This window comes from Trachurus trachurus (assembly GCF_905171665.1).
Source record: "Trachurus trachurus genome assembly, chromosome: 2".
Taxonomy (NCBI): Eukaryota; Metazoa; Chordata; class Actinopteri; order Carangiformes; family Carangidae; genus Trachurus; species Trachurus trachurus.
Window position 1 is genome coordinate 10,083,060 of NC_139914.1, and position 17,267 is coordinate 10,100,326.

General features: G+C 42.4%; 1 protein-coding gene across 1 annotated transcript; it reads right to left on the reverse strand.

Moving 5' to 3' along the window:
- Positions 1-116: 116 nt before the first annotated feature.
- Positions 117-12,766, reverse strand: igfbp2a (insulin-like growth factor binding protein 2a; the record flags this gene model as incomplete). Its single annotated transcript, XM_083986349.1, has 4 exons — positions 117-844; positions 1,435-1,575; positions 2,728-2,909; positions 12,367-12,766. The coding sequence occupies 4 exons, from the start codon at positions 12,764-12,766 to the stop codon at positions 686-688; spliced, it is 882 nt and encodes a 293-aa protein (XP_083842475.1). The 3' UTR covers positions 117-685.
- Between the last annotated feature and the right edge of the window lie 4,501 nt (positions 12,767-17,267).

Here is a 17,267-nt window from a genome sequence, read left to right on the forward strand (position 1 = left end):
CTTTGACCTTAAGCCATCAAAATCTTATCTGTAAGTGCAAAAATAAAAACAAAGGCGCAAGTTGAATTTATTAACATTTTAATAGCGTTTTCTGCTTATGACTAGGCAGTCTAAAGTCATGTCCCCCCTAGTGCTGAACATTTAATGCACGCTACTGCCAACACGCACTACGTTTCATCTTAAACGGTGTATTAAAAGCCAGGTGTACTCGAAGCCTACAGTATAGCATGAGGCGGAACAGTAGTCTGCAAGCTAGGACACGAACACACACCTAAAAACATCAAATATGTTGAAGGCTTTTTTCATATTTCAACACATACAGTACAAAACACTGATAACAGAGCAAATCTGAGCACAGTCACAATTAGTAAAGCAAAGACACTGACGCTCCAGCTGACGCCTACTGAATATCTATGAGGAAGAGGACTCTTTATCTTTACTGCCCCCACCCCCTCCTCCTCTAAAAGTAATCTGCACTCACATCCTACGCAGCAAGCTGGACTCTATCTTTTCATCGTTTTTGGTGGTTAAGATTTCAAATGTCACTGTCATCAAATGAACTAGAGAAACATACACACAGAAAGATAATATATAGCTTACTCAGATGTTTGGTTTTTTTTTGTTCCCAAGTACTTTACAGTTTTTTAGTTTCTTGTTTTGTTTTGTTTTTTCGTCTCATGCCGTTCTATATCTGGGCCATGTCAGGGTGCTCAGGCTCCAGCTCTCTGAGGTACTGGCTGCAGTTGGGGTCGCCCCTCACGGTGGGGGCTGATGGGATGGGTCGGCCAGTGTGAGGGTTGACACACCAGCACTCGCCCCTCTGACCATGGAGAGACATCTTGCACTGAAAAAGAATGATTTTATTGGAGGTTATCATGATTTTACAGAGTTGTGACAAGCCTTAGTGCTGTTTGTGCAACAAAATGACTATGCTGCTGTGAAAACATAACAATTTCAATTGATTCCTGTGAAGCTTTATTCATCTTTTAGCCTCTAAACAATTACATTCAGGTGGCTACACTGCAAAAACAGAGAATATTTGTCTTCTTTCTTGTCAAAATGTCTCATTTCTAGTCAAAACTAACCTCTTTCCACTTAAAATAAGACTCGTCACCTAGAAATGTACTTGTTTTTCGATCATCTTCACTTCTGCCAGTGATAGCAAGTTGTTTTTGCTTGTAATAAGGAAGAAAAACTTGCTCCACAGATTTTTCTACTTATTTCAAGTGAAAATATGCTTGAAAGAAGTAAAAAGTGTCTAAAAATAATCTACCTTTTAATAAGATGAGTCTTATTTTAAGTATAATGAGATTTGTTTTGACTAGAAATGACATTTTGACTAGAAATAAGACAAATATTCTTGGTAAGATATTTGAGTTTTTGCAGTGTACACCCTCTCCTAACCACCCTCCTTCCCAGAATGCCTGGAGTCACCTGTTTGAGGTTATACTGCCCCCTCTTGTCACAGTTGGGGATGTGCAGGGCATACAGGTCTTCCAGGGGCCCTCGGTTATCTCTGAAGGGCATCTTGGATATCCGCTCCAGGACCTGGTCGAGCTCCTGCTGACACTGAGTCTTGAAAGCAGCAGAAACAACAACAACAGTCATGTTTACGGGCCCCGTATGGTCACATCTGGGCGTGTCAGAGCCACAAGGTCTCGTTGACACATGTGGGCGACGGCAAAAAGTGTTTTTTAACATACAGAAAAAAAGAAAAGAAAAGAAATCACATCTCTTATATAACTTTCATCTGTTTTTACATTTTAAATAATGAAAATCTAATTTATAAAATATCCAAAAGCTTGGTAAAAGCCATTTACACAGCAGAGAACTATTCCAAGATACATCAACACTAAGATGTGCTTGCATGGCAATCGGCACATTCTTTTGGACACAACACATAAAATCTAATAAAATGCACATAAACACACACACACAAACACACACAGTAAACCTAGAAAGCTGAAGGGCTTTCTGGTAATGAGCATATGAATCACGATTCTTGCCAGTAATGAATAATAACTCTTGCCAGTGACCTCAGGTTTACCCCACAATTCAGTGAAGCCAAATGTCTTGTTGGGACACATGAGAAATAAAGTTTCTGGAAGAGCAATAACCTTTAAATGATTTTTATGGCGGGTGGAAAATACCACGATGCTGGTTAGAAATGCCCGGGGTTCACCCACGAGTCCCGGCTCTGGGATGCAGAGCAGTTCAGGTGTATTTAAGGTCAGTGAAAATCTGCCTGTTGATTAAAGGGCAGCGTTTGGTGTGAGAGCTGAATGGAAGGAAAACATAGTGGGGGGAAAAAAGACTTTTCTTTGTGTCATGACAGTTTTAATCCCCTCAGAAATTACGATTTGGTATTTCCCTGTGAGCCTTGAAATGAAATCAAAGTGCACTACTCAAATTTATTGACAGTTTTAGGCGTTAAAAAGCACTTTGACTCATCTTCAAATGCAGCAATAAAACACTTGTCAGGGAAACATCCAAACATTAAGACGTGCTGCACCAGAGGGAGGCGCTGCTTTGTTGACTGAGCGTGACTACAGAAGATTTACACCTGCACTCCTGAGTTAGTGGGACCGACTGCCATCATGATGTCACACATTGCACAAAGGGAAAGCTTTAACACCATGTTGCCTGGATAAAATGATTTATTCATTCATTTACCGACCAAAAAAACAAGTCATTGCAGTTCCTCAGACTTCTGCTGAGAGGCCTCACCTGTTTAGGCCGAGTAGGTTTGACCTCCTCCACCTTGTTGGTCTTCATCTTGGTCTTCATCTCCTGTCTATGCTGGCGTACGGCGCTCTCTTTGGGGCCCAGCCACGGGGTCTCTTTACTGGGCTTCCTGACCACTGGGATGTCGCTGACTCCCTGCTCAGCCAGCGGCTCCACAGCTTCACCTGCAGAAAGAAAAAAAGCCATAAAATCAAACTGCCAGCGGGCTCTGACAATTTCTCCTCTATGAAAAAAATGAATTATCACATTGTGAACAAAGTCAAAAGGAATGAACAACAGGGTAGAAATTAAATGTTCCAAGGACATTTTGATGGACACGTTTGCCGCTGAAAGCACTTAACCTGCGACTCCTCTGGACCGTCTCCCCCGTGCACTCAGCCACCCCGCTGCCCTCCTGCCATCATTTTGGTAATGGATTGGGGCTTTTTAGAGGCTGGGGAGTGGGGGCGAGATAAGCTCTGAATTGCACAGATCATTTTTCAGAGTGACAAAAGAGTGTGGGCTGCCCTGCTAAAAAGGTTTGGGGGGAAATGGATAGACGGACTCTGTGCAGCTGCAGAGGTGACGGTGACCCTGCAGCCTGAGCCCCTTGAGGGGAATAAAAGGACATGTTCTGCTTCTTTCTGGAAGAGTAGACAGACTACAGCCTGCTCTTTTTATGCTCAGTTGTATTCGTCATGAAATTGGCAGCAGAATGAGCTTGTTTTATTGAACATTTACAGTTTATTCTTGTAGGAAACATCAAGTCTTAGGGGGGAGACAGATGACAAAACTCTACAGTATGTTATCCCCCACGATGTTAAATGATTGGATAAGTGATTGATTATTAGCTGATCTAGTGCACCTGGGCCTTCCAGGGAACAAAAGCTGACTGCATCTTTCTTTTCAGTTTGGCCTCCAGAGCACAAACCTCTCAGCTGTGCGTTGCTTTCCCTGCCAACATTTACACCCCCAGTTGTTCACGTTTAGCATTTCTTTTGCATTTGTGACAATTTTCCACATTGTCACAACTGAGATTTTAACTAATAGCGATAATACGGTGCGGTCTGTGTGTCCAAAACTACTGTTAAAATGCTCTGAAATGCACCAGAATCCTTTTCCTTTCTCATACAGCGGAGGAACCACATGCAGCTCCATTAACAAGCTTGTGGGCTGAGAAATGTTGGCCACCGCTGAACTTCAGTCACAGTCAGGTTTCCATGGCTGCTTTTTTTCCCCCCCGAGTTATGTGATTCAGCTTCACAGTCAGATGTTGAAAGTGGCGATAAACGAACACAACGGAGGTTATCATCAGAGATGTAAGGTTTTACACTTGTATTTGGAAGACTGTATGATTAGTCTGAATCATATTTGTCCTAATAGGGTCTGGGTAGCATCTGTGTATCATTATCTCTAATCCCCGATCATGTGGTGCATCACATCCAAAAGCTGCTATCCCTGCACAACAATCAAAAAGAAAGAAAGTTGTCTTCTGATTTACAGCCATTAGAAAAAGACATACGACTTCCAACTGCTCCACAAAACCACAAAAAGTAAACTATCACTGAAACATCCCTCCAGCCACTTTTCATTGACTTTGACCATCTTGTCTCTCCTTGAAGTCTTATTAAACATAAATCTAAAAAAAGACAAGAATGCTCTCTTCAAACAGATGGAGCGAGCAATGTGAGAGGCCATCAGGTCCAAGCCAACTTGTTGTTTCTGACAACAGAGCATACTTCGCAGTTGGGTTGGGGTTTAGGGTTGATGGGGAGGGAGTGTCACTCCCAACCAGCTGACTTTAAGCGAAATAAGTCAAATTCCTCAGAAAGCAACATGATCACATCTCAGCTCCGTTTAGCCACTCAAACGGTGACTATATGCGCGAAGGAGACTGTTTATTTTCTCTTTTTCTTTCGCAGGACGGCCTTTATTTCACGTATGCAAGACTACACTTGACACCTGAAGGAAAGAAGGGAAATAAGCACAGACAGTGGAGAAGGTCAAATAGTCGGCCAGAACGTGGAAGAGTTCACAGTTATGCAAGGGCCAAGCTGTAACGTGCAGACTTGTGGAAAGGCATTTGTAGGACAGAGAATGAAAGCGAGTGTGTGTTACTGTTGGTGGTGGTGGTGGTGGACTGGAGAGGCATTCTCTGCAAGAGGTAAATTTGACGTCCGGTTGTAGAATATGATTACAAAAGGCCTAAGAGAGAACGGGAGAAAGGAAATTCCAAACGAAGCAATAACAAGGTGCTGGCGCCTTCTGCCATCAGATAGATGTGGTGTTGTTGGACTTCAGCTCCCCCTATGACGCTCCACCATGTTCTCTCGGGCTTGTCTTTGAAGACCGGGTTTCTTCGCAAAAAGGGGCAAAAGTCAACTGAAATCAGGTGTGTCCTCACATGTGTGTGTGTGTGTGTGTGTGCGCGCAAGTTGTGCAGATAAACACACAACACGCTCAGGAATATTGGCAGCTGGGGTGACTTTTGTTTTGCTGTCTTACATAATCCCCACAGTATCCAAGCGCAATACCATCACTCCCTCTCTTCTGAGGAAACCTGAGCCGCTCGCTCAAATACACCGTGTGGGCGCACACACACACACACACACACACACACACACACACACACACAGACACACACACAGACAGGAATGGACGGTTTATAAGCAAGAAAACAGCAATCTCCCACTTGAATGTACTCACACACATACACACACACAAACACAGAGGGTCAGGACCCCACTTTTAGGGGGCACTAGGCCTCTGCAGTACAAGCCGTCCCACAGCGGTGGGCTGGGGATCAGCAGTATCAACAGAGCAGCAGGCCTACTGTCCAGTCTACTGCTTGAATTAATCCTCACACAATGGCCCGGGAGGCTTCCTTTCTATATCTGATCCATGTTGAATTCCCAGATGGCACGTAAGCCAGAAGTGTCATGTCTGATTGTCCAGATTCTGGTCAACTGAGCAAATGGCAGACTTGGCCGTGGTGGTGGAGAAACGGACGGGGTTATAAAAGGAAAGATCCAAGCGCATGCACCAGCGTTCTGCCGCGCCATTGTGTTTCCATGGACACACATGGACTGTTTTTTTCGTGGGTGTGTGTGTTGTGAAGTGAAGGGATGGAGAGGGGTTAGCTTTTAAAAGTTCATGGATTTGGGCTACTTTGATTATTGTTTATATCCTCATATAGCCTCTGACTTTCCTTTTCTTACTTCAATTACTTCATTTAACAATGTCATGTGCTGTAAGCCCATTTTGTATGTAGGTTGTTTCTATTTTTTGTCTTAAAAAAAGTTTAAAAAGTGAAAATAAAAGTTCAAACATTTAGGTAACTGTTTAAACACTGTGTTAATATTTATTTATAAGATATTTCAATTCTACAGCTGCATCACCGAGCTTCTCCTGTGCTTCAGGAGCCTGAGTGATGATGAGGTGAAGTTGGAATGGTTCTTCAGAAAAGAAGTCTTTACTATCTTCTTTCATAAAAAGTGCCTGGACACTAAGAAAAAGTGAATTCCATGTGGTTTTTGTTTTGTTTTGTTTTGTTTTGTCCCTTACAGGCTGGGCGCCTTAATTGGTGCATGACACTTAAATAAATATCAATTCAATTCATTCAGCAGGTGGACCTCTGCCCTGACACGATCCTGAAAAGAGACCTCGATAAACTTGAGAATTTATTCCCTCCTGGATGATATCGAGCTGTCCGGGCCCAAAGCCCCAAATCATGATGTTTTCAAGTTGGTATGCGGAGCCCTTTTTACAGCATGCATACTGCTGCTGCGTGTTCTTCCCAAACAATTCAACCTTATCTCATCAGTCTATAAAACAATTCCCTGTGGTGCTGTGGAGAGTCAGGCAAGGCTGAAAGCTGCTTTTTTAGAGAGCAGTGGCTTGCGGTTGTCCGTGGCAGGACATCGTGCACACTGCACCAAGATCTGAGCACGGTTTGACTGGTGTGTGTTGAAATAGATTGCTCATAATCGTAACTTTTGATGAAGATCTGACATTTTAAGGACATAATTTGAGGTAAATCCAAAGGGATCAATTACTTTTGCTTCCCACTACATCTAATCTAACCTCAGACCACCGATCAACATACCTCAAAACTGCACACACAGAGATGAGAGAGGCTCTTAAGTAGCGAAAGAGCCGAAATTGAGCCATCCCTTTAAACGTAGGAATGTAGAAATGGGTAGAAAATGAAAAGAGTAATGCATATCTCTCCAGTAAACCTCTTAACACGCCTCTGAAGTGTGAAATAGGTCATGTGCCACTTAAGGCGTTCATGAAAGGCACTGCGAAGAGTAGCCGCAGTCCATCATCCATTACAAGGCCTGGTGGGACTGTTTTCCTAGAAATACAAACTCAGCAGAGTGCAGATGTGTTTACCTTCCAGGCTTTCTGGCCCGCAACAGTCATCTACAAGCAGGTTTTGGACAGGCTCGGGCACGTACGTACACAGCGCGGCATCCAAAAGACCAGGCAGCTATAGCTCCACTACAATCTGTGGGGGCCGATTTGTACAGGGACGTGAACGAGCGTCCTGCGGTGTCACCGGCGAGTTAAGACATCCATCATTCAGGTTAATGACTGAGGCGTCATCCTCTGGTTCCACTCAACGCCCAAAACAGTGGGTGAGAAGGTTTAGATGGTTGTTTGTCTGCAGCTCCCTCTGTTATCAGGGCGAGAACAAAGCAAATCATTGATTACATAAATGTGCATTTCATATACATTTGACATAAGCTATTAGATGCGCAATATATCTTTTCTTTCACTATCTTCAAAAGTTAGATAATCACAATATAGATAGGACACGATGTACACGATGTCTTCCCATTCCTTTGTCCCGCTCCCCTGCAGCACCCCGTGTCCCCTTCCCCTCCAGTGTCAGTAGCATTTCAGACAGTGTTTGTATTGTCTTAAATCACCCTTGACCAAAAAGGAGGGTGGGAAGTTATTCTGGATCTCAATAGGCACGAGGAGATTCTTGGCACGGGTACACGTGAAGTTGACGCCCGGGGGGGAGATGGCACAAATGCCCCTGTTTTTGGAGAAGCCTGGGGATTATCTCGGAGCTATTTCAGTCCTGTGGGCTCCGTCTGGACGCCCCCGCAGGTACACATGGAATGCCCCTTGTTAGCTAACAATGTTATTTCAGCGACCAGATGGCACAGGAGGTTTTTTCCCCATTTTTCTTTCCACCTCATTTTTTCCTCTCCATAACGACTTTTATAACAGTGCTGAGTAGAACAAAGGGTTTGTATCAGGTTTTCCCTTTCTCATTGTCTGAATAGTTTTGGGTGGAATTAACACGGAAAGAAATGGCGGTTTAAGGAATTAACAATCAATTATCGTGATCTCGTAATGAAGACTGGCTGCTGTTGCTTTCTGTATCCATTTTTTTTTTACACATTCAGGTGACACTCAAGCAGCCAAATATGCGCTCTGTGTGGGCTTCGTTGAGCAACTTGCTCCCCTTCAGGGTCATATATGGTACGATCCCAGTCAAAACATCTAAACGCCCATCCAATCTGATTAGAGGAACCTTTATTTGGGTCCAGGTTTCTGTGGGAACTGAATATCAAGTGATACTGTGCATAAACAGAGGGGGTGGTGGGAAACTTGTGCGTGTTAGTTTTGAATGGGGAGAGATTTCAAATAAGGGCATTTCAGCTGAAAAATTAATAAAACATTGAATCTTTTTGTTATCAGTAAAAGTCTGAAATTGATATCACTTGGAATTAACCACTGTAATCAGTTCTTGGGTTTACATGCGACCTGGGAGCCTCTCATTTCATCCATCCATCCCTTTTTTTTTTTTTTTTTTTAAACTAATTGGTCTCAAATTGCCAACAGCCACCCCTGGTTCATCATCATCATCACATCTCATCTTACTAAATCCATCCCAGGATACTCTATACTCCGTGAATACTTGTAAATTTCCGATAGAGATACCGAAACCAAAACTAAAGAGGGCTCAGTGGGACAGATGTACCAACATGTTGGCTTCAGGTAGTCTGATGTTGTGACACATCTTTGGTGGCTTAAATGCTCTCTTTATTTTGAGATAAGGTCATGATTTGAGATAGCTCTGGCACCAAACTAAAGCTTTACTTGAAGTGGTAGGGCCGCACATGCCAAAATAATTCCTCCGGGTTATATTAATGAAAGCAGACTTGCCTGCAGTGTAACACATGCAGACAATCACTCATGCAGCACACACAAACAAACAGATCAGGGATGCTAAGGGCACAAGGGGAGGAAATAAGAGCGCACAGGATTTGGTTTCTTTCTGCTTAACTGAGTGCAATGCATGTTTTCAATTCAGATGATCAGCTGAAATCAGCGGATCCACATGTCTTCGTGGCCCCATGCATGATGATGTGATGGAGTTTCGGCCCGGCACCACAGAAACAACACGGGCGGTTCGCTGAATTCACATCACAGCGGCATCTCCTCTAACTCTGTCTCTGTCGATTCTTATATAGTTGATATTTACAACCAGAGATATGACCCTCACCATGCAACCAGAGCTGGTCTGAGCCTCATGCATGTGAGGATTTCATGCTTTAATTTTGTACTTTTACACTGTAGGTTGAACAAAACATTATTTGACTGAATCCAGGTTATGTTTTTTATTTTTTAATCAATGGAAAAAAGCAATTAGTTGCAGCCTTTCTTATCATCCACTATTCAGAAAAACCTCACACTTTTACACTTTCTGTCAAACACCTTACTCACTCATTTCCAGTTTATTGCAAATTAATTTCCAGTGTGGCCTGGGCCTAAAAACCTGCTGCTGATCTGAACGTGACATTTTGAAACACTCGTGCTCCCTGTGGAGGTCATTTTTTATGAAGCAATAGCTGCTGATTAATTTGTGAATTACTAATAAGTTAGAAATTCCCTGTGGTCCTGACCAGAGCAGAAAAGCCATGTGCCATCATTAATTAGAACAAACAAGAGGCTAAATGAATTCATTGCTCCACTTTATTTCCTCCCTGTGTTTTATAGGTGTTGGCGTATTTCTATCTAAACAAGAAAGGGACTGAAGCACTTTCATCTCTCTTTCCTCCACTGATTGATTAGTTTCCACCAAAACAATCGTCTCCTCCTCTCTTTAATATCTGTGAATGCTCACTCTAAGGTCAAATGATGGCTCTGACTCTTGACCTCTTTGCTGTTCAGCTGTTCGGCTGTTCCAGGACACATCAGACCAGGATCGGGGATCAGACCGTTGTTGTCAGTGCAGCTGTGGATAATCCACATCAGATCAATTCCTGCTCCTTTGTGTGAATGTCACATCTGATGAGATATAGTGACATTTCCTTGGTGTTCCTTGTTAAGAGGTTTACAGGTTAAATTGAGGGAGTGGAATAAAAATAAGCCTGAAAAACAGGATGTTGAAGGCTGTAAACATCCAAATAAAGCAGCTGCAGCATTTCATCCTTTGATTCTTTGCCCAGGGTGTCAAATCAGCTTAAGAGTCACCGCTCCCCCTGCTCAGCTAAATACAACCACCTCATTATTGTATTATAATCAGCCCCTTTCTCTAATTTACAGATTAATTCCTGGAACAAAGGAGATGCAGTGATAGTGCCCAGAACATTAAAGTTTGCTCTCAATCTTCCAAAAGAGCCTGTGAGCTGATTTCTATCAGGGATTTCATTACTTCCTCTTTTTTGCTGTGTATCTGAGAAGAATTTATTACAGGAAATCAAGTCAGTTGAGTCTCAAACTGGGCCAAATGAAAGCATGAGACTGACAGTAACCATCTGTAACAAGAACAGTAAATTTATCAAGCCTTGTTACAGAAACCGAGGGGTGTATAGAACAGGATTTAACGGGCGGCCTGACAAGTTATTGTGCAGCTGAAAATCTTTGGGAGTGAATCTGCAGTTTTGACGAAAGAGGGAGAAAATTTCGAGGCACATTCAGCCTCACTTCTGATGAGAAAAATCCTCTTTCATTGTGCGACCTTGAGAGGGCTGCACACTTCACTCAGACCGCTCACCATAACACTCTTTACCTCTGTCTTTGTCAGAAATCACTCTTCCATCTGCAGCAGCAAAGGCTTTTATCCAAAACAACTCCGCATTCAGCCTTTGGAGCCAATTTCTGAGCTTTTACTGTTTTCTTTTTCTTTTTTTTTCCTTCCTCTTTTGAACACATCTCACCACATCTCAGAGCTTTCAACTTGCAAGCTGTAGCACAGCCTAACCCAAATGAGGAAAAAAAAAATCTGATATCTTACAAATTGCCTCCATGCAAGCAAGCCTTTACATGATGAGTTCATGTATTTTGTTCCCGTGTTTTGCTCTTATGTAACTCCGCACTCCATGCCTGTTTTATTACTTGTCTATTATTGCTTGAGAAGGGACCACAGAAATAAACTTTACCGCATAGGTAACATAAATGTGGCATTAAGTCATTATGTTGGATGATTATGAAATCATAAATGTGTCATGAAGCAGTTCTGGCCTTTTGTCAGCACGCCGGAGAGTCCTGCAGAGAACAGGGTTACTCTGAATGCCATCTCCGGTAGTTTCTCTACGTTCCAGGAGTGCAGTGCCAAAATAAACACGTGTCAGTCTGGAGGTAAACTCTGACAAAGCATGGATTTGGAAATGAGTAGAAATCACACCCTGGCTGGCTCCACTGGACCCTCATTGACTGTGTGCGTTTGCAGCCTTTAAAATCAGCCAATTAATGAGGCTGTTTACTTTTCTTCTTCACTGTGACCTGTCTTTGTTTAAACACAAACCACATGAGCCTCGCTGGCTCCTGGCCACACGCAGCTTTCATTGTGACCCTTCTTGCACATACATCCAACTCATTTTCCAGCTAGACAATCCAGTTAATGCAGTCACTGTCAACAGCAGTTTACAGTTACATCTGGTCAAAGCTTGAAGTCCACTTTTCCAATCAATGCAGCATTCCTCTTGCTGTTTCTCTCCGTTCCTTTCTCTCCACTCCCCTGTGGAAATGTCAACATCAATACTATGATGTTTTCTGTGTCCATCCCACTGAGTACAACTTCTGGGAATTTTTGCAGGCCACTACCTCTCTTCTCTGTTACACGGTTTTTAAGGGCAGGTTTTTTGATATTGGGAAAGACTGCATGGCCAGCTGTTTGGAGCATAACTGCGGCTAACTTGTTCCTTTCTGATTCTCTCACCTCATGCACACCAGGATGATTCACAACACTTAAAACAGGTCTATGCAGCAACAGGGATTAAAAGGAGTGTAAGAATACCTCATGCAACGCGCATTAAATAGGTCATTACTCTACTTGAAGTTGAGGAATTGCACATCTCACAAAGTGCTGGCAGTGCAAACTTGTAGATTATTTCAAGTTTGCAGGCAAAGGGCTCCAAATGGGCTTATAAATGAACGCTGTGAGGCTGCAGACATCAAAGTAAATCTAAATGTAGGCTATGTAACATCATAAAAAAATATCAGGAAGGAATATCATCCACCAGAACTTCACTGTTGAGTAACAGTCCCTATTTTCCACAGATTTGGGCTCAGCCTTCATGACAATGCAATATTTCTACACTATTCCTCAGGCTGCAGTCTAGACAGTGTCATTAAAAATTGATAGAAGAAAAGCAGGTTTCCAGTAAACTGACTGACCGCTGGTTTGCTCCCGGTGCTCCTGGCTGAAAGTGGTCGTCTCGGTGTCCACTTTGCGCCGGCACTGCCCCTGGCCCTGCACCAGTTGCTCCAGGGGAAGCTCCGAATCGGGCGTCGGGTAGCATCGGAGACCGGTGGAACATCTCGGGGTGTACACGCCGCACATCTCGCCCTCTTGCCGGGCGCACACGGGGCAGCACCCGCAGCCCGGTTCGCGCACTATCTCCGCGCAAGTCTCGGTGAGCTTTGGGCACAGCGCCTGGCGCTCCGCGGTGCAGCCCGGGCAGCGGAACACCATCTCGGCCAGGGAGGCACCGGCGAAAGACGCGGAGAGGATCAGCAAGCAGCAGCCCACGTACGACAGCATCGTTATAGGCATGAGGTTTTTGGTCATTATCATGGGGCGATGGAAGGCAATCCCAAGTGAAAAAAAAAGGGGAAGAAATGTGCATGCGAACAGGTGAAGCCGGGGGCTGGGAGGTCTGCTGGGTCCTACAAATTCCCAGGTTTGCTCTCGGGGCCACATAAGGGTGTGAATTTGGGGGGGAAAGAAGACAGAGGATTTAGTTCGAATTTCATCTTTTAGCTCTCAAAATGTTGACAGAGCACCCCCAGGAAAGATTAAACTGTTCCCATCTCCTTATTTTTTAGGTTGAGGTTTTATATCACCCAGGATGTAAAAAATGGGTTTTAAAACTTTGACTTTATGCATTTGAAGTTGTGAGAATACTTACCTACAACTGATTACCAGCCCCTATAGTGATTTTGGATGATATGGCAATGACTTTACATTTTCTCGACTGCCTCAATGAGAACAGACTGCAGATTTAAATACATTTAAACAAAAAAGAAAAGGAAAGGGGGAAAAATGAATTTCTCATAATATAACAAGCATAGTTTTATATTTCACAAGAATTCTCACTTTTGATTAAATCCATCACCCCAATAAGTCAATATTGATAATAAACACATAATACCCTCTATACAACAGTGGTTGATAGAAAAATGTGAAATTACATTAACAGGCATGCACCTGAAAATATTCATGCTATTTTCTCTGTGCCTGTTACTGAACTGATGAGCCCCACCTGGATGTCTTAAAATAAAATAAAATAAAATAACATCTTTGTCATCATCATCAAGAAAATAACATGTAGTACTGTATCATCTTTGCCATTTTCCTACTCCCCAGTTGACCCCTGACCACTTCATAAAATTGTTTTCCCAAATGTAAAACAGCATCCATTGAAAAAAAAAAGAGAGAGAGAAGATGTGAAATTCAGTAACAGCACAGTGAATCATAACTCCCTGCCTGCAAGACTCTGTATTACTATACATACTGTGGCCTGTTTGTTTCAATCAGCACAGCCTGCCCCAACTCCCAGAATGCATAAATAAACAAACAAACAAACAAAAGGACTATGTGCAGAGCATTCCTTACATGGAAAGACCTCCCCACTGTGGCTGACATGTCCATTGACACTCAATTAAAAGTCACCAGCTGCTACCAACTTATATGCCTGTGCACAGTAATGCTACTGTGCACGTATACAGCAATGTTTCCTATCGATCGGCGAGGCCAAGCCTTGAGGTGTCGTGCTTGCCCACCAAACAAGCTCCTATTAACCCCGTCCAGTGTGGTAGACTAATCGGTGTTTATCCAAGGGCCCAGAAATAGAAATGGCATGTGTAACCTTACTCCGCAGATATAAATGCAGATTATTTTGTTTTGTGGGTGCCCCCTGATTTAATACTATTTGGCCCCATTCACGATCGGCATCCTAGCTCACCCTACGAGCGGAGGGAGGGAGAAAGGGGACATTTGAAGCTGTCTTGTATCTCAGGGGTGTGAGTCAGGAGGATGCCCAGAGGGCTGTTTGCACATAGAACCTCATATGTCATTTTATGAAACCGTGGATGGAAAAGCAGCAGGAGAGAAGGCCTGGCATTTTATAAATATGAGCCTGGGGGTGAGGATTTGTGTCTGGGATGGCCACTAGCTAATAGGCCTAACAGGCCGCAGTATCTGCCCATGTGTGCAAAGTAATCCCCACCAAGGTCAGTTACTTAAATTCCTCCCCATGGAATTGTTAAGCAAACACAAACTCTGGATAAACTCTACATTGATAGAAGAAGGTATGGGATCACTGATGGGCTGAGGACACATACAGTCCATGTGCCTCAGTGAGTATACAGAGAGAGTTTTGTATGCAAGTGGTCATCTCCTTAATTACAGTACAGTATGTCCCCAAAATTCTGCACGTCCTTTCAACCGTATCATAACACTTTATTTTATTCCGTATTTAGCATTTAGGCCATAAACACATATAAATACAAAACATATAAATAAGACACTAAAATGTCATTTTTATGTGCATATGAATGTTTATTCATACAATTACTGTATAGACCTTCACTCCTCTTTTAGAGCATCCATCACTTTCAGATTTAATTAAACAACACACATGAACAAAATCTTAATAAAATATCTATTTACTGTTAATGTATAGGAAGGTTGGTCTGAAACATGCCCTTGACTTCATTTAGCAAAGTGGAATATGTCGTGTAATTTATAAAGGCAAATCCTGCCAATCCTGCCAACAATAAACAAATGACTAAAGACAAAAAAAACAACTAAATATCGACATGGAAACTCTTTTCTAGATTACACTTTCCGAGAAAGGCAGAGTCAAAAATAACTTCTCGGAGCGAGCCAAATATATTAGTCCTAATCGATGCAGCAGTGATATAAACCACTAACTAGGCAATTAGTGTTTGTAACGCTACACTTCATCCAACTAATTTTGAGCTGCTAAGCCTCACAGCAGGCCGTCTGGAAGACTGCTGCAACAATGGCAGTAGCCTGAAAGTCAGAAAGAGTGATGTGTCCTTAAAGAATATCGTATCTTGTGTTGTAAGACCTAAGTCATAATTTCACATCTGGCTCTGAGGCCATAATGCATATCCCCAACACAAACAAAGTGTAATATTACTGTACTGTTGGCTCTGTGCTGTAGCTACTTATCAACTAAACCGGGTCCCTGAAGACATGCTCATGTTCATTTTTCAGACTTTGATAATGAATGTGTGCACTGTTTAGTGTTTGGTTTTGATTATACTTGATTAAGGCTCTCTTTGCTTTGACTACTGATTGGATAAGTAGAGCTAATGGGTAGGAGGGTTGGAAAAGTCATTTATCACCTGATTACTGGGCCCGTATAAAATGGGGTTATGCAAGTGACACTTACAGCAACTAAACAGCTTGATTATATGTTTATTCCATAACTAAAATGTTAGAAATTTGGACATATTTGAGGAATTTGAGTATTTCATGACCCTGCAGCAAAAGGGTAACTTTAAAAGTTTTTTATTTGAATGTAATACTGATTGAGAAGGATGTCCCGAGACTAAGAGAGCTGTCAAAACTACTTTTCGTGCATGTACAGTTAACCAACTGTGCATGCAGATTCCCTTTAGCTGGTGCGATGTGCAACATCTCTCTGAATGGAAATGTTTACCAAATTACACTACATAAATCCTTACATGGAAATGTTTGCATCACAATTCCCAAATGGAAACATGCTTAGCATGTGTGTTCTTTTTTATAATGTGTGCATGTGCATGTGCATGTGTGTCTGTGTGTGTGTCTATGTGTGTGTATGTGTGTCTGTGTGTGACTGTGTTTGTTTGCTGCCTAGCAACCAGTGATGCATGTGCAAATTAGGAACGTTCTTGCTTTATTTGCTCATGCAAATCTTTGTGAAGTATCTGTTATGGAGAAACAGTGTTATGTATTCCCCAGTGAAACAAAATAAAGACCTACTGAAAGGTCTCCTGGTGTGTTGAGTAGATGTGTGGGTTTACAGTTTTAAAGCCCAGAAGTTGAAGCTCTCTCCCTGGTTATATGCTGATGTCATCATTACACCATACACTGACACTGTAAACCTACTGTTCTTCTGGTAACAATGTTGAGATCATCACCGTCTTGTATGGCCTTCTTTTAAAATCCTCTTATACCATAGCTAATCTGTTTGTCACAACATCAAGTTAACAGAAGGTCAACTGTTTTTGATTTTTTAAAACAATCTGGCTATGTTGCATGATAGTTTTCATAACAAGCAACCCAAATCAAAATCAGGCTTGATGTGATTTGATTCAGTCAGAAATCAGAGCCTTTTCTGCATCTAAAATAAGCACAAATAACACTCATTCTCCCTGGCCAACTAGCCACCAAGCTCTGTTTTTTATTGGTGCCATGACTCGGATATGGTTTGACCAGTGTCTGCCAACAGGCAGATGTGGTGTGAGTCTCAGGTTGGTAAATTTGACAGCTGGCATTTATTAAAACCTCAGCCACCACGAACTCTGTGCCGCTTGGGTCTTAAAAACTGGGAAGCACAAAAGGTCTAGTATTGACCTTTAAAGGGTCCATACATGAAAGATTTGTAATACTGTGTCTGGTTTTATGGATGAAACTTGGATCTTACATTTGCTTTTGCCTCAAACTTACATATGTAAACAGACTAATGCCCTGTGCAGCTGTTTGCATTTCTAAGATATGAATAGGCTTAACTGGATGGATTAAGTGTCTTTTTTGCTTGTAGTAATTCGACATTTTTATTTGCACTCATGTTATGATGTATGCATGCGTTGTGAGGTCCAGACTTCTTGCTGAAGATCTCCACCCAGTGGCCATCTGCAGTCACTTCAATCTGCAGTGAAGAAGGAGGACATGAATATACACATTTATAGTGATTGTAGGGTTAAAGTAAAGTTATTTTTAAATAGAAATATTAAATACGTTATAATCACGCATATACTAACCTTTTAATTATAGTGAATCTTGATTGGAGTAGATAGTGTGTGAAGTGAAGGCAAGACGCTGCGCCTTATTTTGCGGA